At 48.3% G+C, this 24,354-nt stretch overlaps 1 protein-coding gene across 1 annotated transcript; it reads left to right on the forward strand.

Moving 5' to 3' along the window:
* The first annotated feature begins 1,078 nt into the window (after positions 1-1,078).
* On the forward strand, positions 1,079-15,020 carry LOC118517375 (pollen-specific leucine-rich repeat extensin-like protein 1). Its single transcript, XM_036063394.1, has 5 exons — positions 1,079-1,453; positions 7,553-7,689; positions 13,725-14,001; positions 14,073-14,522; positions 14,639-15,020. Exons 1-5 carry the CDS (start codon positions 1,436-1,438, stop codon positions 14,798-14,800), a joined length of 1,044 nt encoding a protein of 347 aa, XP_035919287.1. The 5' UTR covers positions 1,079-1,435; the 3' UTR covers positions 14,801-15,020.
* Positions 15,021-24,354: the final 9,334 nt, after the last annotated feature.

A 24,354-nucleotide genomic window follows, 5' to 3' on the forward strand; every position in this document is an offset into this window, starting at 1 on the left:
GGCGCTCCGTTCGATGCTCGCGATGGTTGGCAGGGAGACCAACAAAATACTGACCAAAACATTTGGATCGTACAAAGACTTTGCTGCATCACGCTCCGGTAACCTTTGCCAGACTTGCTGCTAACGAAGAGACTTTCTGGATATTCTGGAGTTTGGTGGATGTAAAATTTTGAGGGGCCAGTCTATGACAACAGCTGCTACAGGGCTTGAATACTTCCAGCCCGCGATCAGGTCGTCTGGATACGATCTCGAGCCTTCGCATCGAATGCTCGCACACCAACGTGGCCGTTGTTGGGTGTGTTGATACAATTACCCGGCCTCTTGTTTTGGAGCCCAGCTCGGTAGAGCTAGGGAAGGGAAGTCTACTAACAGTATACCAGGTGGCTCTAGATGTTCTTTCGGTGTCTTGCATCTCTCTCTCTCTCGCTCGCGCGATCTCTCCTTCTGGCACGCGTGCTGAAACCTCCTCCCGGTAGATCTGGTGTGCCTTTCGCTTGCTCGGCAAACAGGCTCGGTGCGTCTCACGCTCACCCGGGTTCGGCGTTGACCTAGAGTACTGGCTCCGCACCGGTCTCCACCCGCTGACGGTTGGGTACCGGATTTTTTAATTCCAACCAACGGGTACCGGTTTCCCCGCTGAACCTACCGAAACCCATTGCGCGAGCACTGTGGGAAACTCCTGCAACTTGAACGTGTGTGTGTGTGTCGGTGGTGAGCATTCTAGTGAGTAGTGGTGCACATAATACTGAACAATGATGCTGCGGTACGCCGAGAGTAAATAAAGCAGAAGAAGAAATCAGCCTATCACCGGTATGGCGTACGGTGTGACCGAATCGGAAACCGAACCCGATCGAGCGTCCGCTTGCTGGAGAGGGCGCTGCGGTCGACTGTACATGAACCTTCCCCAAGATAGGTGTGTGTGTGTGTGTGTTGTAAGAAATAGAAGGGGGGGGTCAGAAGTTGTACCGTGGAAAGGGGTCCGTTGTACCGATCGATCCTTCCTAGCAAACCGACTCCCAAGCGCCTCCCCTGAGTCCAAAACCCCGATCGGTGGTACCCTCGTATAAAAAGCATTCGGCAGGCCCTAATTGTGCTCAGTAACTGATTTTGTGTGCGGCCGGGACGCACGGCGAATTTAAGTGTGGTACCTTGTGCGGTTCGTGTACCTTGTGTAGGTTGTGCCGTGTTTGTGTGTGTGTGGTGAATTAAGCAATTTTTGCCGAACCTAACAAATTTTTTAAATCCACTCGAGTAGATTACACTCGATTTGTTGTGCGTACGCGTGTGTGTGTGTGTTTGTTTTATCCTGTTTCCAGTGTGTATTCAGTGAAGGCCTTGAAGGCATCTTCACAGCGAAAATATAAAAAAAAGCTACATCAGAACAAACGCCTCAAAGCCGATCACCATCTGTCAATCAGTCATCGAACGTGCAACAATGATTGGATTTAAATTGGTAGGTTCACTCTTTGGGTACTCTGACGCATGGTTTCAAGAGCGTATGCAAGGGAACTGTTTTATTGGAAATATGAAGAACAAAGTGCATACTGTAGCGGGAGAAAAACATTTTGGCGAGCATACCTCCAACCATCAAAATGTCAGCACCTTGTGTCAGCGACTGCAAAATAGCGACTGACGTTGATGACGTGTCGATACTCGCGCGCGAACATTGACATCGTGTGGAGGTAATGGTATCCGTTACACAAAAAAACATTAACCTCACCACCTATCAACCGACGAACGCGCGCGCCCCAAACACCAAACCCAGAAGTAGTTTCACCTTGAGCAGTGTTAGCTTGGACCGAAACCGCTACTTACTTTCACTTTTCAAGAATGTGAACTCCGCGGAGAGGGAGACCTGCTTCCCCTAAGCTGGGTATTAGTATCGGTAGTGCTCAGCAGCCAGAACGCCTTGTTTCGTCTGGTGAGTTGAGGTTAGCAACGGGTTATTAGACGACAGTTTCAAGGCTGCTGCTGGGAGCCGTTGCCGTGCACTTCCTCAATCAATCCCCTGCGATAGCTTCGAACACAGAGAAGCGCAACCCGGGTTTTTGGACTTCACGCTATGTGTGGTTGGTCCCGTGTTCCAACATCTTGGGATGTGAGTTCACATGCACCCTAATCCTGGTGTGTCGCTGTCAACGACCAAGCGCCTAGAACGTGCTGGCCTGTCGACAACGATGAGCTCTACACTAGGCCGATTACACCCCTAGCCCCGGTCCCGAGATCTTGCAGCCGCAACGGAGCAAAACCGAGGTTCACGTCAGGCCAAACCGTTTACGGAAGTCCGCTACGTTTTGCTCAGCGGCCCAGAGTTCTCGGATAGTCGATCAAAGCGAAAGCCAATTTCCGGGAGGGAGCCCTTGGACAGCGTGTAAGCTCGGTGACATCGCATCGCTGGTGTAAGACGGTGCTAGAACGCTGATGCGATTATCTCTCCGTTTTTTTTTTCTGTGCACTCTTCGCCCATGACGTTTCTTCTTTCGGGCAGGAAATCGAATTTATCATCTTGGGCTGGTGGCACACGCTTCACTTCCTGGCTCGTACGGCCGGGGGGAAAAGCGAATCGTACGCTAATAGTAATTGACAGTTTCAACCGATTGCTGCCCGGTGGAATTTGGTCCTTATATTTCTGGCCAATCGAAACCAGGCACCGGATCGCCCATTTTCCCCCCCGGGGGTGCAAACATCGAAGAAGAGTTCTCGCCAACTAGTCGTCCGGTGGCGAACAAAACTTTGTGGACATGGTACCGCAACCAGTTCTAGCCGGCAGCGTAAAAAAAGGATGTTAAGGAGTCACAACCGGGAATGAGATATCGATCGGGACTTCCCCCTTGCCGGGTAACCGTTCCCATACCTGCCAACAGCAGGTTTCGGTTCCAGGGGGGGAACATATTCTGGACCTTGCCAATAGCGGCTGCTAGCTGTGGGATTTGGGTGCCTGCTCGATGCTAGTACGCTATAAGACGGGTAATCGATACCGTGTGCAGGTTTCCAACTCAACGTGTTCCAGGGATTAGCCCAAGGTGCATACAGCATCCAAAACCGTACCGAAACCTTGCACGCGCAACTGCGGTCTAGCAGCAAAACAATGCAAACACAAAGAATTGGTGAACTGCAAACTGAGTGCAAAAAGGAGAGGGAGAACGAACAATATATAATTCGTGCTTGCCGTGCGGGAATTGAACCCAAAAAAAAAACATGGTGCAGGCACTGACAGCGCATGCTGACTCGCCGAAAATCAGCAACGACGGTGCAGGAAACAATTGGCCCAGCCCAGAATTGGCAATGGACGCTACAGCACCGTCAGCCGTCACACCCAAGCGACGTTGATGTCAATAAATAATGATTTTCCGGGCAGCGTTGACCCGGATGTACCTGGTGAGGTGTGTTAGACTGTCGATGCCGCACGGCAGTACAGGTCCAGGTGCGGGACACCATCTGGCACCGGTTCAGCGTAATCTGATCCCATCGGTACCGAATTTTCGTGAGAACTGAACGCAACTGTGCCGTTCGTTTGGAAAGGGAAAATCCTTACGTTAAGCTGTCCATACTGTAAACGATATCAAGGTTGAAGGAAGCTGGCGAGAAATCTTGAAGTCAGAGGTTCACCAAAAAAAAAGCTCGTGACAATCAAGCAACGGGGAACTATTTACCATTTTGATACGTTGGACAAATGTTTCCGCTAGCAAATGGAGATGGGAAGAAATTCACAGACCCCCTCTCCCCCTCTCCCCCAACCAGGATCGAGTCTTTCCTAGCTCGCCTTCCGGGATTCTTTTGCCCCTCGCTCGTAAAAACCGTACTATAAAACGAACTATCGGTGGGCAATAAAAGACAATGTGCTGGAAAAAAGAGTGTTTTGGCGGAGATTTTGCACGCGTTTGGAAGTTTTTCCTGCGCCCTTATACCCCACCCGTGATTTTGCCATTGTTTCCTACCGTTCCGTGCCGGGTTTGTCTATTTTCTCGTCCATGTACTTAGTTCCCGCACACACACACACCGAGTCAATCGGTGACGGTCAAAAACCATTCCGAGTCCGGGGCTCGTAAAGTTTGCCACGCTCGTAAAGCGCTGCGATATTGATTTTACGTCTGTTGCCGGCCAGCGTGATGACTTGCATGCATCAAGTCCACACCAAGTTCCAGTTCCAGCATGGGGGGTTGCATTTTCCCCATCCCTCTGTCAGACATTTTGCAGAGTTTGTTGGCGAGCGCTAGCACGAATCACGACTTAGTTATTGGGAAAGTTTGCGCGACGAAGCTGCCGCTGGTTCGCACGCTTACGAAGCCAGGTCAAGGCACCGGGTTTTGGGGGGGGGGGGGGAGTGGCGGAGGGATGTTGGGATTCGTCTTGCACGTGCCGTACATTGCATCTTGGTGGAGGAGGAGGACGCGGAAGAGGAAGCGTCGCGAGTAGAACGTTTTTCTGTAACGTAGCGCTGGAGTGGTTTTGAAGTACGGAGCGAAAACTGGAGCAACCGTGATCGAGTTTGGTACTGGAATGGAGCGTCGCAAATGAAGTTGAAATTAGGTTGCAAAAGCCACGGAACCTGTAGCGCCGTTAGGGCACGGGAAGAGCGCTGGAGCAAGCATGCATCGAGGTTGCAGTGCTCGGCAACCAAGTCAATGTACCTGAGGTGATCCTTATTTGAAGCCATAACTAGGACCACGTCCTTGTGGTCGTTGGGGTGTTTCGGTGGCAGAGGCGATAATGGCGCCGGTTTTCACGCGTCAGGACCAGGGTTCAAATCCCATCCAGACCGCCTCCTCCCCATACTACTTAGCTACTTTGCTATGAGTAAAATCAAGTCACAGAAAGCCAGAAATGGCAGGCTTAGACCTCTCGAGGTTGTAGTACTAAGGAAGAAGAAGAAGAAACCCATTTCAGACGAGAAAGTCGTCTCCAAAACTAATATCTTGGCTGGTTCTAGTGGTCGCGCCATGACACCATCTCAATTTTGGACCAGCTCATCGAATCTGATTCGCTCCCCAGTAGTATCCTCCATGATTCTCCCATACTTCTGCTGCTTCTAATTTTGCTCAACAACCCCGAGAGGTCTTGGTGTGGCCGTTTCTGTCTCTCCTTAGGTTGCTTTTAATCGTATATTGGGATTTGAGGTCAGGTCTTGTCGTGTGAAGACCGGCACCACTATTGCCTCGGGCCATACCTTCGTGGTTAACAAAATTTCCACGACTATGAGGGTTCTTTCAGTTTTGAGTCAGAGTCCATGTCCGAGAGGCGTATGTGAGTAATATTCTTTTTCTTGACTTAACGACCTTTAAGGTCATGCCGGCCATCTTAATGGCTTACTAGAATCAATTATACCACGTGGTTGAATTGTCAGTTGTCACTACGGCTGTGAGTGGTAAGACTACAATAATTCTATGCAGTCCTGGACAGTGGACAGTCACGATAGATATTATGACCAATTGGCCAGCCAGTTGTCTTGCGCATTACTTAACAGCTATATTGTACTCAGTGTTACCTTTTGCCTCTGAGAGCTCATTTGATAGATAAAATTTTGGACGATTTATCGTAGAAAGCCCACGCCCAGTATGCAGGCATTTCAGGGCAGGGCTTTCAGTAACTTGATTTTCAGTGACTTGAGGCGGTCCGGATGGGATTTAAACCCTGGTCCTGTCGTGTGAAGACTAGTGCCGATGTCACTTTGGCCACCGGGCCGCCCCACGTTATGACGTTAGGTATCGTCAAAGTTGAAGTTGTTCTTTGGCCGAATAAGCAGGGCATCAAATTCATCTCAAGTTTCTAAATATCTGCTAAAAAAACATTTCCTGTACATTATTTAAATATAATCTTGATATTTTAAGTACACCACCAGCGATCCTTACACTGCCCTGCAACTACAACTTAACATCCTGGTCATGTTTACATGAAGACATTTTCTATTGCATCGTTTGTAACGACACTTGTTGAAATTAGCTGACCATCGCCCCCTTCGCAGCTCGAGCAGCAAGGCAACAGGTTGTCGACCACTGAGCTTGCCCGTAAAATACACCAAAACCCAAAACAACGCCAGGAAGCAAACATTCGACGCTTTCGCGACCGGAAATTGTCGAAAAGGGTGAACCGTCCGCGTGGCAGCACGTACGAAGCCTCTTTGCGTGAAGTAAATAATATCCCGGCCATGGTCAGCCACAGCACCTTCGAGTACAAACACACACACACTGTGCAAAACATTTAATTTGGACGGGAGACGGCGAAAGGAAGTAGCAGAAAACTGTCTGGCTGTGTGCTGTCCTTGGTGGAATCTCTACTCGGGGTAGCAAAAGTTGGGACCGATAGGAACGAGACGGTCCGGTCTGTGTTTATCTCGGGGGACAAAAGGGGTATCCCGGTGCGTGCCGGTACGTGTTGTTGTGTGCGAATGAGTGGCTTGGCTCAGTGTGTTTGCGCAGCGCAGTAAGCCGAATGGCTGGCCAGGCCAAATGTAAACACACGCCTCGCACACGGTGGCTTAGATGAAAATCATATTAATTCTGCCAGAACATTACGGTTCGTCAAGTGTGTGCTGGCTGGGATGGGATGCTGGCAGAACCTGGCCGTCGCCATCGTCGTCGGTGGTGGAAGTTTTCCGTTCGGCAAGACTCACGGCCCACAGCCACTCCAGCTGAGGAAGGTTCTTACCGGCCGGTACCGGTGCTGTGTGTGTGGATGACTGTTTTCCTCATGTTGTATATACATATTCTTTGCCTGATGATGCTAGCCTTTGCCAAGGTTTGATTGCAGGTTTAGTGCGGGTTGAGTTTAATGGTAGCAGCCACTGTTAGGGGAAAAGTTTTTGCCCCTCGACGTCTAGTGCCGTCCCGTAAGCAATGATCTACTGCCCGGTGCTGTGAGCGGGTGTGCGTTATTAGATTGCTCTTTAAAAGGTCGTAGCCGAAGTCGTCCAAGTCTTTACAATGTGAAGCGTTTCCTGGAGCCTGGAGCTGGACGAGCTTGTGAGATGATGCACCATCTCCTCACGCAACGCATCTTCGTCCAGGTTGTTGTGGTTCGGGCGGGAGGATTAAAGAAATAGTTCATCCTAACGCTCGTGCATTCAGCAGCCTGAATATTTCAAGCGTAATTAATTCCTTCTCCGGAACGCTTCCCCGGGAGCTTCCGGAAGCTTAGAGGAAACCACGAGCTGCAACTGCAGTCCGACTGACTGGGTCGGACCGTAATCGCTGGTGGCGTGCACTAGAATTGCTGTATGCTATGAATAATAATAACAAAATTGATGGACAATCATTTGCAAAACCTTGTCCGGAAGGCGAACGCATCAGGCATCCCGTGCGGAAGTGCGTGCATGTGTACAGCGAGCCCGCATATGCACGATATGCACGAGTTGGTCCGTAAATCAATCCATTATTATCCTTCCAACATGTATCAGTGGCACGTGGCACTGCGACGTTCTGGCGGAGCGTCGGGACGATAGCTAAATCGGGCCCAGGGCTTTGGCGATTGTAATGCGAAAATCGATAAAACAAGGCACATGTATCGCCTTGGATTGATTGTTGTTTTTTTTCTTTTTTGTGATTCACCTCTACAGCTTACCATCGCCACCTGCCTGGCGGGAGTTATCCTCGCCCAGGATTACCAGGAGTACCGGCAGGCACCGCTCCGGATCGGTACCAAGGCGGAGGAACCGAAGCCAACGCCCGTTCCCATCCTGAAGCAGATCAACAGGTAAGCGAGCGCACGACTCACCAACTTCGCTCCAACTTGCTTGCAGGAAGCGGGGGTTCAGAATAGGGCTAGGTTAGGGCAGAAATAACCAAAAAAACCAAACTCCATTCAAGTGGAAAGTTCGATACAGTCGCTAAATAACTGCATGTAAACCGCATTTCGAGTGTAGAGATGGGTAAAATTAGCAAAAAGAAGACGATTCCAAAAACAGAAAAAAATCGGAACTTATTCCAGAAGGTAGGTCCTAGCGAACCTTCCGGAATCTTCGGGACTGTCAGACCAGCCGGTACCTGCGGAACCGTTGGAACTGTTTGGAATCATCGAAATCGTCTGAAACCGTCGGAACTGTCGGAATCGGCGTAACGATCCGGAACCATCGGAGCCGTTGGAACTGTCTGGAATCGTAGTCGGCAAGTTTCAGTAAGCGTGAGCCAAAGGGTTTTACAGTTTCAAATATTATGTATGGGTTGATAATTTTAAATAAACTTGACGGTGACATTGGGGACAAAACAGGACTGTATATCTTGATCGATTAAAATACAGTAGAATTAAAGGACTGTCACAACTGTGTTACAGCAAATGTAAACGTCAAGCGCCTTTAAAATCCTCAACCCGTAGAAACCTTGGTGGGCTCACTTATTCTAGCCGACTACGTTGTCGAACGATTCTGACGGTTCCAAAAGTTTCTTGCAATTGGAATCGGAGTCGAACCGGCTAGATCCGGAGTGGAATCGTTGAAGCATTCCAAAGTATCCATCACTATTCGAGTGGGGATATTTGCAAGAACCTCTTCTCTATCTCTATATCTATCTCTCTCTCTCTACTCCGCTCATGAAAGACATCTATGTGTGTGTGTGTGTGTGGTTTAAATAATCAAAGGGAAAAGTTTTCCCCAACAATTGCAACTAAAACTCACTCTGACCACAGATAGTTAGATCGTTGCTGTGCCGTTTGTTTTTAACGAGAAACCCCTCCCCAGACAACTAAGCTAACACACTTTACGCTTGCTACCTTAATTGTTGGATCGGCAGATATGTTTGTGTGTGTATGTGTGCGTGTTTGATCCCGTGTTGCGGTAATTCCGCTGTGCAGTGTGTTTGGCGCGCCTGAAAGTATACAATCTGTTATGTTTTAATCACCTTTCTGTATAGTCTAATGTGGGGTTTTGTTTCAATTATGTAATTTAGTTGGGAAGCTTGGATGTATTGACTGCCACGACAGCAATTGCATACTTTTAGGGGCCACATTCACGCAACGCCCATTCTATCGAGACGAACCGTGGTGGAAAGCAAAATACACACACACGCACACTTATACTGTCGGGTAAAAGGTGCACCACGCGTTTAGAATGTCGTTGTTGCGGCCATATTGTATTTTCTCTTTCTCTGTGTTTTTTTGTTTCTTTCTCGCTCATTTCGGCACGCATTGTTGTTGCGGGGCGGCTGGCTGGCTGGCTGTGGAACGAATTGTCTGCTTAAACTGCACTTGCTCACTGCAAAAACAAAAACAAAAAAATCGACAAAACCGCACCAAAAACCCGGGGGTTTGGAATTGCAAATGAACTCACTGTCACACCTACAAACACACACACACACACACACACACACACACACACACACACACACGCCTTCCTACACTCACACAAAAATTACCGAACCTCTGGTCTGACTGACGTGGTTTCCTGTTCCTATTTTGTGGTGTTTGGTTGTGTATGATTTTTGGTGCTGTTTTTTTTCTTGCTATCGGATAACGATATATGCAACCCCCACAAAAATGTCATCCACATGCGATCCCGATTTTCCTTCCTCTGCTATCCCGCCTTCCCTTCCCACACACACTCACACAAACACGTAACTCTTGCTTAAATTGTTGGGGTCCCTCACGAAATGGTGACAGCGACAGAAGCGGTTACTATCGGAAGCGCTGCTTTGCCGCAGTGCGTAACAACTGCAAGCTGCGTTCGGGCGCCAAAACTCACTCGAACTTCATCCCGACCGGTGCTGGAGCGGTGCGGCCGGTAGCGCTGGAACCGGCCGGTGTGCGGTCGGCCGCCGGAAATGTCATCGCCGAAGTGCAACGGCCCGTCGGTGGGAAAAAGTTCCCCAAACCGTACCAGACGGGCGGCCGTACGCCCTAGAGCAGGGGGACGGGGTCCTTCCCTTCCCTTCCCCATTTCCACCATCTCTTGCTCTTGACCTTCTGCTTCCGTGTTTCGTGCTAGATCTTGCTCTGCTGAATGTTGGGAAAAGAGAAAAAAAACGTACAAAGTGCCATAGTTGTAGCGCGAGCAGGAGATGCGAGATGCGTACGATTTTGAAGGCTCGAGGGTGTTTAAGTTACCATCGGGGAGATGGCTTTGGCTTGTGGAAAGCTTACCATCCGGTTGTAAATAGAAATTGTAGCTTTGTTTTCCCTTCCATACATGGTTTGAAATAAATAGTATTTAGCTTTGCTGTTCTTTATCCCTATCTAAAATCATCTGTAGTAGAAAATTCAACTCCTTTCTAAAACCGCCCAACGCTTTAATTGAGTGTGGTTTGAAAATCGTCGATCCTCAGCTCGCAAAACAGAAAGAAATCCTAAAGTTCGCCTGAAAGGTAGGCAAAGCGCACAGCACACAAAATCGGGGCGCTTTTTTGTTGTTGTTCAAAGGCCATTACGCACCAGTCTGTTCTGTCTGTGCGGAACAGCGTGTTACATCGCCCTTTAATGGTGTATCATCAGTGGACACGATTGGATTGGGAAGTTAAGCCCCATTCCCGGCGGGTTGGTTGGAAAGCTCCGTACATCCGTCGTCGGGTTACGGGAAAGCGTTTTGGCTACGGCACGGCATTTCATAAATAAAGTCTGATTAAAAGAAGTGCGCCCAGCGGGTCGCACAGAGACAGAGAACAGAGTGCGGGAAGCTACCATCTACCTGGAGTCCTTACGGCCCGAAGCCGATTCGAAATGGGCGAGCTAACCGACCATTTAATCCGTACTCGATTGATTGGGAATATATTGTTGTACGGTGTGCCGAGTATTACCAGCACAGCGCTGAAGGGCACCACTTTACCTGCTGCCAGCAGGTTCCATTCCAGCAATCATTCCAAAATAGCCTGCGAACCAGGCGAAATCGTTCCGTAGATCCGTGCTCCATCGTCCGGCTTGACGATGCCGACCAGGATGCCGTTTTTTCCGTTTCGCGGGGCTCAGATCGGACCGAAACCATGCCAAACAGCTTCTTGGCGAATAAATCAGTCCATAGCCTTTTAGTCCATCGCTCTCTAGCTCTCTCTCTCTCTCTCTCTCTCTCTCTCTCTTACGCTGTCTGGTTGTTGTTATTGTTGTTGATGGCTGTTGAGCGCCTGTTACTACTCGGGCCCGTTCTTCATCATCATCCTTCAAAACCTGAACCGATGGTGTGTGTGTGTGTTTCGGTTGGTTTGTATAGAAAGAAGAAGAGCTTAAGAGGTTTGAACCCTGGCTCGAGCCGTGGAATATGCGTCCGCCGAACCTCTCATCTGCTTCCCAACAGTAACGGGAGGGTTTTCCCACTGCCCTACTCATTATGTATTTGCTTTTTGGGGTGTATTTCACCAGCTTCGAGTTGATTTATGTTCCATCCGCACTCCCACTCTCCCCCCCCCCCCTCTCCCTGCCTCACACAAATCTTCAGGAGCAGGCGAGTAAGGGGCGAAAGGTTGCTGTGCAAAGAAAGTGCTCGCCGTCGACCTTCGGACCATTGTCATCGACGGTTGCACGGAGCCTTACACACCGTTTCCAAACAGCTCCGGCTGGCCGAACTGCCGATACCGGTGAAAGAGAACGAGAGAGAGAGAGAGCGAAAGAACGACGGAAAAAAGCGAAAATATTCACAGTCATTTATCCTGATTCCATTTCCGCTCGGCATAAATGATTCCGGTTTTGCTACGGAACGAGCGCGCTTAGCAGATAGGTAGGTCTAGCGATACGGGCTAGATGCGTGTGTGTGTGTGTGTGTGTGTGTGTGTGTGTGTGTGTGTGTGTGTGTGTGTGTGTGTGTGTGTGTGTGTGTCCAGTGGGTGGTAAGTGGCGAAAGAGCGAGGCTGCGGACCCGCAGTAAAGCCCATACCCATTGTAGTGCTAGTGCCGGAGATTGTGAGCTCCGGCAGCCTTCGGATACTTCGACCACCATACCATTTGCTTAGTTTATTGATTGGAAAATCAATATGGCCGACAGGGTGGGCTTTGGCCGGCTGCCCTCAGCTGCCCAGTCTCCGATACGCGCGTTTCCAATCGGTGAATTTCGCTTCACCCGGGCGTATAAGGGTGTACGCGATGCGAAGAATTTTCCCACATTTTCTTCGTCCATCTAGCTGTATTCAATACAAAAAAGGGGCTTTTAACTGATGGTGGTGTGTGTGTATGGAAGCTCGTCAGGAAATTTGTTTGTGTTCCCTCTTGTTGTGGTTGATTGTTCAAAGTATTTGCCACCGAAAGTATGGCCCAAGAACTAGAATCTACTTCTTTTTTTCCTTTCCTTGCGATGGATACAGGGCATTCGTCCCGGTAATCGCCGAAGGTACTGCTGCTTCTCCGTATCAAGCGTCTGAACGGCGTACCAGCTAGCTACACTGTAATCCTTCACAAACGCTACGAGAGTACGAATGGAAACGGGAGGGGGGAAAAAAATCAATGATGATGATGATGGTCATCAAGTGCCACGAAAACTGCACATGAGCATCCAGAGATTCCCTGTGTCCAGTTGTCCCCGGCACCGGACACAAGCAATGTCTGGCAAGTAGTAGTGGGGTTATTTTTATCGCCTTTTGCTTACGAGCACTCGACCCACCCAAGACCGCTCCCCGGAGGATGGATGGGGGTTGTTGGCGGAAGCGGGAGAATAGCATTAAAGTTCATCAAACGTGACCGTGTTGTCGCTCACGTTCGCCCATCGCCGGTGGACGCCGGTGGATGGCAAATGTAAGTAAACCCATCGATCAATGTCTGTGACCGGGAAGCGGGTTAAAATTTCCGTTCGATCCCAGCGCTCTGGTGTGCTAGTGCTTGGGATGGATGGATGGAGCAGTACGGGAGGGTTTGGTGGAATGTTCCGATCGGCAGGTATGCGACACGGCCCTGACATGCGAGTGTACGAGCGCTGGTGCTCCGTAGCGACAAATCTGCTCGTTTACGACAGTCGGAGGTATTCACTAAGTGTGGTATGTTTACAGTTCAGCTTACACGAGTGTTCCACTATCTGGGTCGTTTAATCCAGCAGCCATTCTTCGAGCGTTTTAGTATCCCGATGTGCTAGAAACGTTGACGTCGGTAAGAATGTTGTGGTGTGCGAATAGCTTGTTTAAGGTAATGCTTCTTTGCCTTAATTTTTGAGGCTGTTTCTATAAGGACATCTTGTAGATCCCTGCAGCTCCTTTGTAGAGTGATGATCTTTCATTTTGAATGATATAGTGAAGCACAACTCTTCAACATTTCTTCTTTTTTGATTGGTCTTAACATCTTGATTGATTTATGGATATTCGGCTTCGGAAGGATTCATTTGTACCAAGAGTTCTGAAGGTTCCAAGATTGTGACTAGATGTCGGCATTTAGTGTTTAGTTTAAAAACTTAAGCATCTCAGGAACTGTGAATTAGAGCGGCTACTTCGTCGTTCGAATGCCATCATACTATCAAGAGAGTCTTATGTCCTAAACATAATCACTATGGGAGAATGTTTCAGACCTTTTTGAATAAAGTGATCTCCATGAGAGGAAGCTTGAATTCTGAAGCAGTAGTAGTGTGTGAAAGGAATAGATGTAGAATCTTGTCCGGGAGCTTCTCCCCTAAACTGACAGGACTGACTTTCTAGCTTCAGAAACAACTCAGTCAAAGAGGTCACGTACTTCTTAGTTTGTAGAATCGATGAAGCAGATGAAGAGGAGCTCTCCCTAAAGCTGATGCTGGCCATCGACAACACTGTTGTTGCGAAGGACTCTTGTTCTTCAAACTTGCTATTTATTTTGTCCAAAGATTTATGTTTTGTTTGGCCATTACTTTTTAATTCTTCCTACAGACACAACGAAGATGGTTCGTACACGTACGGTTACGAGGGTGCGGACGGTTCGTTCAAGATCGAAACGAAACTGGCCACTGGTGAGGTGAAGGGCAAGTACGGTTACGTCGACGAGACCGGCAAGGTGAAGGTGGTCGAGTACGGTGCGAACAAGTATGGATTCCAGCCGTCCGGTGAAGGCATCACGGTACCGCCGCCAACGCTCGTCGACGAAACGACCGGCAAGGACGATCTGCTCGAGGATGATGACGGCAACATCCCGGCGCCACGCCTGCAGGTATGCAATGCCTGATGCTGAAGGGTACGCACACGTGGGCGCTTGTTTATCCTTTCGCTTTTGCGTTGCAGAAACACCGACCCGCCTCGAAGCCCCGCTACCAGGAGGTGCCGATCCAGCAGCCACAGCACCAGCCCCAGCGTCCTCAGCAGCATCAGCACCAACAGCAGCAGCCTCAGCCACAGTACTACGACTACGATGAGCAGCCAGCACCGCAGCCGCAGCCCAAATACCAACCCGCACCACAGTACGTGCAGCGATCGCACTTCGGTGCCGCACCAGCACCATCCGCGTCGGTAGGACCAGCGCCACCACGTGCTCAAATCCCGAACGCTGTCCCGGTGGACGTTGTCTACGCGCCCAAGCAGCTCCCAGCCCGCCCGGACGTTGAGTACCGCAACGTAGGTCCGCAAACGTTCCCGGGAGCTGCACCGGCCGGTCCCGAGCCCAAGATCCGCTACTCCCAGCCTCAGTTTGCACCGTCCGCTCTTCCACCGCAGCACAGCGCCAAATCGGCCAATGTAATGTTCGCCCATTGATCACTGCTCCTCCTCCTCCCCATACTGCTTTCCATGCTTACACGCCATTTTTGTTTTTTTTCCTCCCTATTGTTGCTTTCCGTCCCCGTATCGTACAGCCCGCCGCCTCCTTCCCGCAACCACGACCCCAGCCGGCCGTCTATCAACCGCGTCCTGCCCAGGGACGCAGCACGAGCGTGCTCGACCAGCTGGCGAAGGACTATGCGCTGCCGCAGGGTGGTGCTGCACCGCTGCACGACATCACCTTCGGCTACTACTGAGCAACGATCTCCTGTGTCCGTCTGGTCCGGTGTCTACGGTCACCACTGCACATTCACGGGCTCGCTTCCTCGCTTTCGATGACGGTCGCCCCGGAAGATGTTTCTAAATTGACAACCCTTCGGCACTATTCCTTGCTAAAAAAAAAAATCTCCTACGCACCCGTGAAGAACTGATGTCACCGTTAGCGTTAAGGTGAACCAATAAAATTCGTCTTACAAAGTTGCCTGGTGATCCGTTTGCCGACGCTTGCCGTGAAAGAAACCTTCGGGGGCTGGGGTTGGGGTTTGGTTAGGCCGGACACCCATTTGTTTGGTTGGTGTGATCGCTGACGACCATACATCATCACACGCAAACGTAATTTGTTTTCGCTACGGACCGGACAAAGGTGTGACTTATTGTCAAACTCGATTGTGTTAGAGGAAAGCTCTCGAACGATCCATCGTTTGAGTAGTCGTTTGACAGGGAGACATTTTTTTTAAAAGAGTTATTTACAGCAAATAAGATGAGGACGGTTACTGATTGGTAGCTGTGCGGTATATAGGTCCTTAGAGGCGCCGGCCTTCACACGATAGGACGGGGGATCAAATCGCATCTCAACCGTTTTTCCTGAAGTGTATGTCTAATTTTTTGTTATCAAAAGTAAGTTAATATTAGTAAGTCTTATAATGGTGGCTGGCATGACCTAGCACATCGTTAAGCCTCGAGGATCTTCAGAGAAATTGATATGAAATTCAGGAAAGAATGAGGTCCTTCAATATATCCATAAGCACTTAGGTACTAATTTTAACATCAGTGACTTTTTCCTTGGCACTACAACCTCAAGAGGTCTCGGCTTGCTATTTCCGGATTTCTGTGGCTTGATTTAACCCGTAGCAAGCAAGTAGTCAGCCCTGCTGCCTACGGAGAGGTGGTCTGGATGGGATTCGAATCATGGTTTTGCCGTGTGAAAACTGGCGCCGTTGTCTTCTCGATTGCGTCATTAAAACCATTAAAACATCAATTTAAAATCACTGGATGCCACACCAAGTCTTTAACTTCGTGACTTCCGTCTGATGCTTGATTTTGACTGAAGTTTTACCTACTTGAGAACATTCTCAGGTTTAACTGATGATATGTAGCTGTATGTGTGACTATTGAAGATAGAATTGATAGCCCAGAACAGGATTATCATGCATTTCGTGGAGTATTTCCTAGGAACGCTCTATCATTTTGTGACGTTTTTGGCGCGAAAAGTTGCGGGAAGTTCATCTCTGTGATAATTCTCTGTGAAAATGTCTGTAAGCTATTTACTCGCAGTAGCTTACTCCTTCCATGTTCATCAGTGTCAGGCCCTCTATTTTCTGTATTTCCTATCTGAGCACCATTTTGATCATCCCAAATACGTTTTGATCTTCTTGGTGGTGGTCTGTGGCGATCTGCAAACTCAGAACCACTAACTTAGCATGATTTTCAATTTTATGAACAGCTTTTCTAGTAATAGTTTACCACGAATTCAAATTCGAGTTCAAATAATTTGTGACATGGTTCGTTAGAGCGTTTTCTCTATTACAAAAACGACAATAGGCCTGATGATGCTAACGGCAACGCCATATGATGTATCACGATGACGGAAGTAAAACGAATCCGGGCAACCCGGGGGTGTCCCGAGCCAGTCCCGAGAGTAAATTTAAATCAATTGTAAAAGGTGAAGAAAAACGGTCACCGTCGTACACCTATGCGAAGGTGTGTTGCACAGTGTGAGCCATCTCCTCACAAGAAAGCGGTCCACAACAATGACGCAGCGGCACCAGTTTTGTGGCCGTTTTTTTTTCTTTCTTCTTGCCGTGCCCTTCAGTCCAAAGATTGACTGTGATGAAGGTGAACGATGGTGAAGAAAACAATTTTCCCCCACGACTCACACACACACATACATAGGCACGCCATACGCCATACCGTACCGAAAATGGTGATTACGTGGTGTAATGCGTTGGTAATAAAGTTTTTTTTCCGTCACCGGACCGATCTTCCACCAAGGCCCTGCTCCAGCGAAGGTTGCATGGTGTGTGCAGGAAGGGGGAAAGGGGCCAGGTTGGGAAAAAAGATACGCCGGGGTTATTTATTGTTTTTATCTCCTACGGTTTCTCTGACGGCGTGGGCTGGTTCCAGGAGGAGCGTGTGTTGCACATGCGAACATAACGCGACCAGATGGTTTTCCCCTTACACACACACACACACGCACGATGGGAGGATCAAAGCGACCGTGATGATGAAGAACGAACGAGTAGGAGAGGGTAGGAGAGGCACGAGTGTCGTAAAACCGATGTAGCCCTATTTTCACTGCACCGTTCGCGGGTTGGCAAAAAAAAGAAGCTCAAAGCCAGGCACAAAACAACCAGAGAAGGACCAAGGGTAGAAGATATAAATTCGACAAAAGCGGGTTTTTCTTCCGCGCGGTACGGTGCGACACAATTGCTTCGCGCGAAAGCACCGTGTGGCATACGTTCGGGCGCTGCCGGTACGCGGACGGGCAGCACGCATAAACAACAGGCAGCGGGACCCGGTTTGAAAGTTTGATAAATTTATATCTTTTTACGAGGTCGTGGGCGGCACGACGTTTGCCGTTTTCCAACCATCCTCCCTCTCTCGCTCTCTCACTGACCCCTCCCACCCCCTTCCCTCTATCGCTGATACGTTTATTAGCCACTTTCGGCACCGCTTAATGGCGCCTGAAATTAGGCACCGGGCCCGCGAGGCGTACAAATTTTTACGGCACCGATCAATGGGAACAATTTTAGGGGATGTGGTCGGTTGACTGGGAGGGGTGGGGGTTAGGAGAGTGGTGGTTTTGTAATATGGCTGATTTTAATCCTTAGTTCCTTGGGTGATCTATTGACCTGGGTTGCGTGCGTTGTGTGATGCTGCCGGAGCTGTGCCGAGCAAGCCAGCGAGAGAGAGAGAGAGAGAGAGAGTTTTTCACATAATAGAACTGTTGAATCAAGAATAGAAAATGTGTCTAAAAAGGATAGTGAAATATTATTGCAAGCCCGTCGAAGAACTTCGCAACCATATAATGGACAGTCTTGCGTGCAGTTAGAAGAATCTAACGTTCCAGGTCTTCATAAACGTCAAATTCCGTCCCAAATATTTTTTTTACTATATCTAAAGCGTGAGGCTACTTTTCTATCAGTTATCACTTTAAAATTATAGATTTTCATTTGCTTCGGAATGACTTCATGAGGGAAATCTTCAAGTTAAAGTTCAGCAAAGATTTTTCCTTACAATCGAGAGTGAGCGTTCAAAATCGAAGGCAAATCACCGTAAAGGACACATGACACCCCCAGTACAGACATACACACACAGCTCGTCGAATGACACTGATATGACAGTGAACAGCATCCTGACCGATGATGCCGCTTCATCGGCCAATTCTCGGTGCCAACAGCAGCTAATTGAATTGAGCGCGTTTCATTCCGGTTTTAGTGATTCGGTTTTCCCGTTCGTCGGTTCCGGGGGTTCCCCGGGTGTCGATAGAAGGGGTTACCATGTGTTTTTTTTTCGTCTGTCCAACCATCGTCACCATTCAATGCGAGCGAAAGTAAGCTCTCCGGGGAACACCCAATCTTGGCACACTCGTATGAAATGAGCTGCGAGCGAAGCAATGAAGAGAATTTACAATTCTTGGCATCAGAAAATCATTCGACAGATGTGCGTGTGCGTGCAGTGTATCATTTGCATGCTATTTGTGAGCTATTCCTGTGACGCGCAAGCCACGTGTAGGCGTCATGCCAGAATCCAATTTATTCCCGCTGCCGCTTCACTTTTAAAGGGATCAAGCTAAGAAGGTTAGATGGCGGGCGGGAGTTGGTTGGTATATTTGTTTTTTTTTCTATCTCGTCACCCTATTTACTTTTAGTAGGAAGTGAAAAAAAAAAATCCTCACGCGTAGGTGAGCGGAAGGAATCGCATCGTGCGCGTTGGCAAACAAACTGCCAAACAAATAATATGTACATCCATTAGGGCGAAAGCAAACACCAGGCGTCTCCATCGTCTGCCCGCTGTCAGGTACTGGGCGTCTCCATGGCGTATGGTTGGTGCGCGCATGTGAGTGTGTTTTCACCATCACCATCCATCAGGGGGAAATCGGTGGCGTGCTTGCTCTGCTGGAGGTGTAAAAATCCGATACTTTGCCCTCCCATCGAAACTACTCCATTACTACTCAAACACAGCCGTGCGGACTAGTTAATCCGCCAAATCGGAATGTGGACCCACTGTCACTGTTTCTCTCTGGGGCCCTTTTTGCTAAAATCACATGTCAGGCGCTGCGGTGAGCTGCCCGTGCAGTGATGAGTAGCAGCGACGAAATGGCGCTTCGGTGGCAATTATTCCATAGCCATGGCACCAAATTAGAGCAATTAAAATCTCATCCCATAATCGGCGTGCCGGAGCGAAACGTGCCGGTGTCCGTTTCGGTTCTGCAGGGCGAAGGATGTGAAGGTGTGAGTGTTTTAATCAAGAACCCATCCCCGTGCCAAACGAAATTCTAACGCAGCACGGTAATCCGCGTGAAAGCTTGTTTGCTTTTTGGAGGTTATTAACCATTCCCGTTTGATGTGAGGGGGGGAAGTGCGCCAGAAACGGGGAGCTAAGGGTGGAAATCGGAAATGTCTGCCATCGTTCTTTTAGCGCGTGTGCCACACCTAGGTGACGGTAAAAGCCAGGCCGAACTAAGCGCTAAGCTGCTAATGAAGGTAACGAGCTCCGGTTGCTTGCTTTGCCCACTAATGCATATCATTTCCGTGCGCTGGTGGATGATGTGCGTAGGTGTAGCTGTTCTGACGCTTCTTTTTAAAAGAAGATGTATGTGTGTGTGTATGCGTGCAGACCAGAGCCAAACAGGTTGATGAGATGAGAAAGAGGTCGGTGGGAGAAGTTCTTGGAAACGTCAAGGTAATGTTACACACAACGTTACTGCAGGATCTTTTAATCTTTGGCAGCCACCAGTTTCGGTCAGCCGCAAAACTTAGAGACCCAAGCCGCTGCACCGTATCGTCCCGGCAAGCTTGAAGGAGCTCGTGTTCGGAGCACCAAGAAGTAAGGGGTTAAGTAATAAACACGACCGAGTGAAGATGCAAAAGAGACTACACAAACATACGCTGCCGAGCCCAGGTGCCCAAACACGGTGGTGCGAAGTTCACGGAAACTCTGAAGGGACCTGACGGGTCGTCCGTCGGATGTTTGTGTACCAGTTTACTTACCGTCTCGCTACTCATCAATTTGCATCCCTGTTTTTTTTTTCTTCTGTGAGTGGAGTGGATGTAAGCAACGCTCGGGGAGTTGCACTTCGGCTCGAATCTGTTGATGATATTCCAACCGTGCACGGAAACTTACGCTTATGCTCTGCGGTGAATATTAATTAGAACTATTGCTCCGTACGCTGCCGGGCGGACAAACTCGGGCACCCGGTTCCGGTTGTGAAGGTTGTGAAGCCAAATTAACACGCGTGACTTTTCACTGCCTTCCCATGCCTTGGGGGGGCAAGCACCATCGCTTCCTTGTAAAGCACCAAGGGAAATCCATCCATATGGAGAGTGCGTCCACACTAATGATGCTTTGGCGTGGGGCAGGGATGAGTTGCAAAATTTGATCCTTCCATCCATCCGGCATGGATCGATGGTACGGAAAACCCGGTACGCATCACATACCGCCAGCACCTGTGCGGTTCGACCGGGTGGTGATTTGATCGATTAGCAGCATTACGGTACGGTTTACTGCAGCACGGGCTCGAGCCTGGAAATCGATTTGTGCGAACCATTGTTTGGTGAGTTGGTAAGCGTGAGGTACTATTTTTCCTGCTTTACGTCTGTTTCTGCTAGTGATTACGTACTGGCGAATAAATGTTTGCTTTGTGTGATAGATTTGAAATAATTTGAAATGTTTTGTGCCCACAGATATGTAATCTATCTTACATTTAGTTTGAGTTTCGGATAGCAGCTTCAGTCGTTTTGTTCAATTGAAATTACTTTGCGCCTGCAGGTATGCAGTATGTAGTGCGAAAATACCTTTAACAAAGGAGAGATAGAAAAGGGAGAAAGAGTAGTAAAGGGTGTATGTGTGAATGTGCGAGAGAGAAAGAGAGAGAAAGAGAGAAAGCGATTACTTTCCTACTTTACATTATTATACACCTCTTAAAAGGCTTATTGAGGCGTCTTGATTTTCAGGCAAATTGTTTTGCTTTGATTTGAAGGTATTTAGCAACATTTAGTTTAATTTCATCTTAGCTTTTTCAGTCATTTTAAGAGAATAAAATTTCGCTACGCCCGCATTTATACAATGTGCAATGTGTCTGTCGGGATACAACTGTTCCCTCCAAATGGCCGCCAGCATGGCTATCGAGTTCTAAACTCTAGGAAAGCAAGCATGAAATCAGTGGAGTGTTTGCTTTAAGTGTACATTCGATCAGCCGCAAATTATTATCTCCTCAAATGCCATGACAGTGTGCCCTTCAACAATTCACCAAGATGATATCTATTTTCTGCTCTATCGACTTTCATTGTGAGACATTAAAAGTTTCAGAGGAAGACGTACTTGGATCACACTGCAAGACTAGTCATCGGTTCCGGAAATATCAAAGTGTTGGTTGAAAGATTTGTAGAGCTGAATTTTCCCAAGAAGGTTGAGATCACTCGCTAAGCTACTCATCAAGCTACACTGGACTTGAAAATCTTGTCAATGATCTAATCCACAAAGAACCAATATGACCAAACCAATAAGGCTATCTCAAGAGATTTGACTTGTAGGAGCTTTAAGAGCTTTTAGCTTACATTATAAGCTGATGGATAGTTTTCTTTGGTTTTATGGGCCATTTCATAGATTCAACAATGATGGACGCTAGCTGGATGAGTGTACTGATAGGTGACCGTATCCTTGAAGGCGTCTAAAACTTCACCTATCTGGGGTCAAAAGTCAGCACCTACAACCGGTCATACTACAGCTTGAGGAAACATCTGCACTCAAAATACCTGCCGCGACGGACGAGACTGGGACTGTACAGAACATTTATAGTTCCAGTACTCACCTGCGCATTTGAGACAGAGACCTTGTTCAAAAATGATGAAACCCTCTTGGCCGCGTTCGAGTGGAAAATACTCAGAAGGATTTATGGCTTCGTGGAAGGACAATGGAGGAGCCGTGACGATAATAACGAGTCTTACGAGCTGGGAATGTCATAAGAATGACACCGAACAGCCCAGCCCATAATATCCTTGGAGGCGTGATAGGCCCATATTTGAGTTGGAGTTATGGCGTTGAAGCTTTCACAATGAATTGAGAGACGACGGCGCTAAACCGTGAGCGGTATGGAGGACTGTTGCAGCAGGCAAAGATCTTGGTTATGGCGCCGGATAAATAAGTAAGTAAGCAAGCAAGCAATTTACGCCTGCAGGTATGCAATGAGTGCAACAGTTTTTGAAAAATTTTTTGGCAAAAAATAGGTGATAATGATTTTGAATGTAATTTCATACAACCTTTCATCATGCTCGTGACAGGTAATCAATTAAGCATACCTTCCTCCGCAGTTAGTGTTGGTTTTGATTCCGAAGACATTTGTTTGATTTCGCACCATAAACAGCGCCTCCAAACTCAACCAAAACTCATTTTCGAAAGATGTATAATTATAAAATTAATATTTGATCGGTACATTGGTTTTGGGGGTCATTAGGCAGCCGGTTAGCAAACAGTTCCTCCGTCTGCAGAGCGCCTGACGCGCGTCAAGAGACACAACACGGCGACACGGGTCCATCAGGTTTCCGGATGGGGTCGGTTGTGACACAACGCGACTGAAGCAGTGCAGCAGTAAATTAGTCAAATGAAATTTAATCCTTCCCGTTCGGTATCTATTCCTGCAGCGTTACTTTTACCACACGGTGGTCACTGCGGTAGTCCAGAGCTCGGCATGAAATTGAAAGTGACAACTGGAAATGGGACCGGCCGAGAACCGCTCGTTTGTATCAGTGCAGGGGTTGTTTTCTTCGTGTGAGTCGCTCGTTGTCGTAAAAGTATTTCTTTGTTTTTTTTTGCTTTGCACCGGCAGCGCCTGCTGTGCCTACCCGTACTACTATTACTGGATTTTGCCGTTTGCCTGCGATAAGAAGCCTTCGCACTGTTTGCGCTCTCATTAGGGCGATTAGCAGAAGGCACCGGAACGGAAGGAGAAAGTCACTGCCTGCCATTGCCCGAATGGATGTAACGGCGTTGCTTAAGGACTTCCACTTACATGCCGAGCGTGGGTGTATGTGCGAACGTTTTGTGCGAGAAACTCGAAGAGCAAACTTTCCACAAACACACACACACACACACACACACGATCCGAGTGAACACGCACTGCACAGAAAGTGTGGCGAAAGTGTGGTGGATGGTGGAGTAAAATGTAATCAACTAATTGGATGTTAATAGGAAGCAAAATCCGTGAAAATCAATACGGCAGAGAAAACATGAAACATGAATCGAAATTGCGTCAGGAAAATGGATGGTTTTCCCGTTGATCCGCAGGAAGCTTAGCCCGATGCGTATGCTTTCACATTCACGGAAACGTTCTGGCAACACACACAGTGTTTATTTTTTGGATTTCTTTGTGGACTTTTTTTCGGGTTCACGTCATTTCTTTAGGTAATATATTTCTTCCCTTACATGCTGGGTTGCAACCCTGTGGTATGGAGACGCTTTTATCAATCGCTGCACCACGTTCGGGGTATGATTTGAGCGAGTATAATGAGGGCAGCAGCACCATAATTATCATCTCACTCTCATCGCACTCATCGGCAATAAGCATCGGGAAAGTTTCTGTGGCTGTGTGTGAGAGTAAAAGGGGGTGCAAAAGTGTCGTGAGCCACTTGGCGCCTCCATCGACCGGGGACGGTCTGGTCCGGTGTCGGGATGCGTTCATTACTTTTCATTCGGCGTATGTCCCCGGGTCAGTGAAGATGAAGCTGAAGCCCGCTGAGGGGAGCACGTTTGGCAACTGGCCAACCATGTCTGACCTTGGGCGTTTGTGGCGTGGTAAAAATTGCAAAAAATATAGTAAGAAAAAGGAGGAAAAATCGGATGAAAACTCGCATTGCGGGGGAGGGCATGGGGCAAGGAGTTAAGTAAAAGGGGAAACAGGAAAAGATTTATAACCGTTCGACTTCGCGACCGAATTGGCCATTGGCCCAGTCTAATTTTCTTGCGGCACCAACGCGCGGCTGAGAAGGGAACAACACTGCGTCTGGATACATCCCGGACACTTGGAGAAAAGCGATGATTATTAACCATGTATATTACTAAGCTTTTTCAATATTTATAAATATTTAAAAATATTTCAATATTTTTAATCGCTAAACTGCTTACCACTCACGACAGGCTCGGGATAGAGGTGAGTAGCGCTGGACATTCGATGCTACCGTTGAGCAGCTCTGTAATGAGTGAGAACCTCTTCAAGAAAACACATCCCAACCATCCCAACAACTAGTCTTGATATCCAAGACGACCGATCTCAGGGATGGATTGCATCACGCGAGAACTTGCGTCATATGGAAAT

This window comes from Anopheles stephensi, chromosome X (assembly GCF_013141755.1).
Source record: "Anopheles stephensi strain Indian chromosome X, UCI_ANSTEP_V1.0, whole genome shotgun sequence".
NCBI lineage: Eukaryota > Metazoa > Arthropoda > Insecta > Diptera > Culicidae > Anopheles > Anopheles stephensi.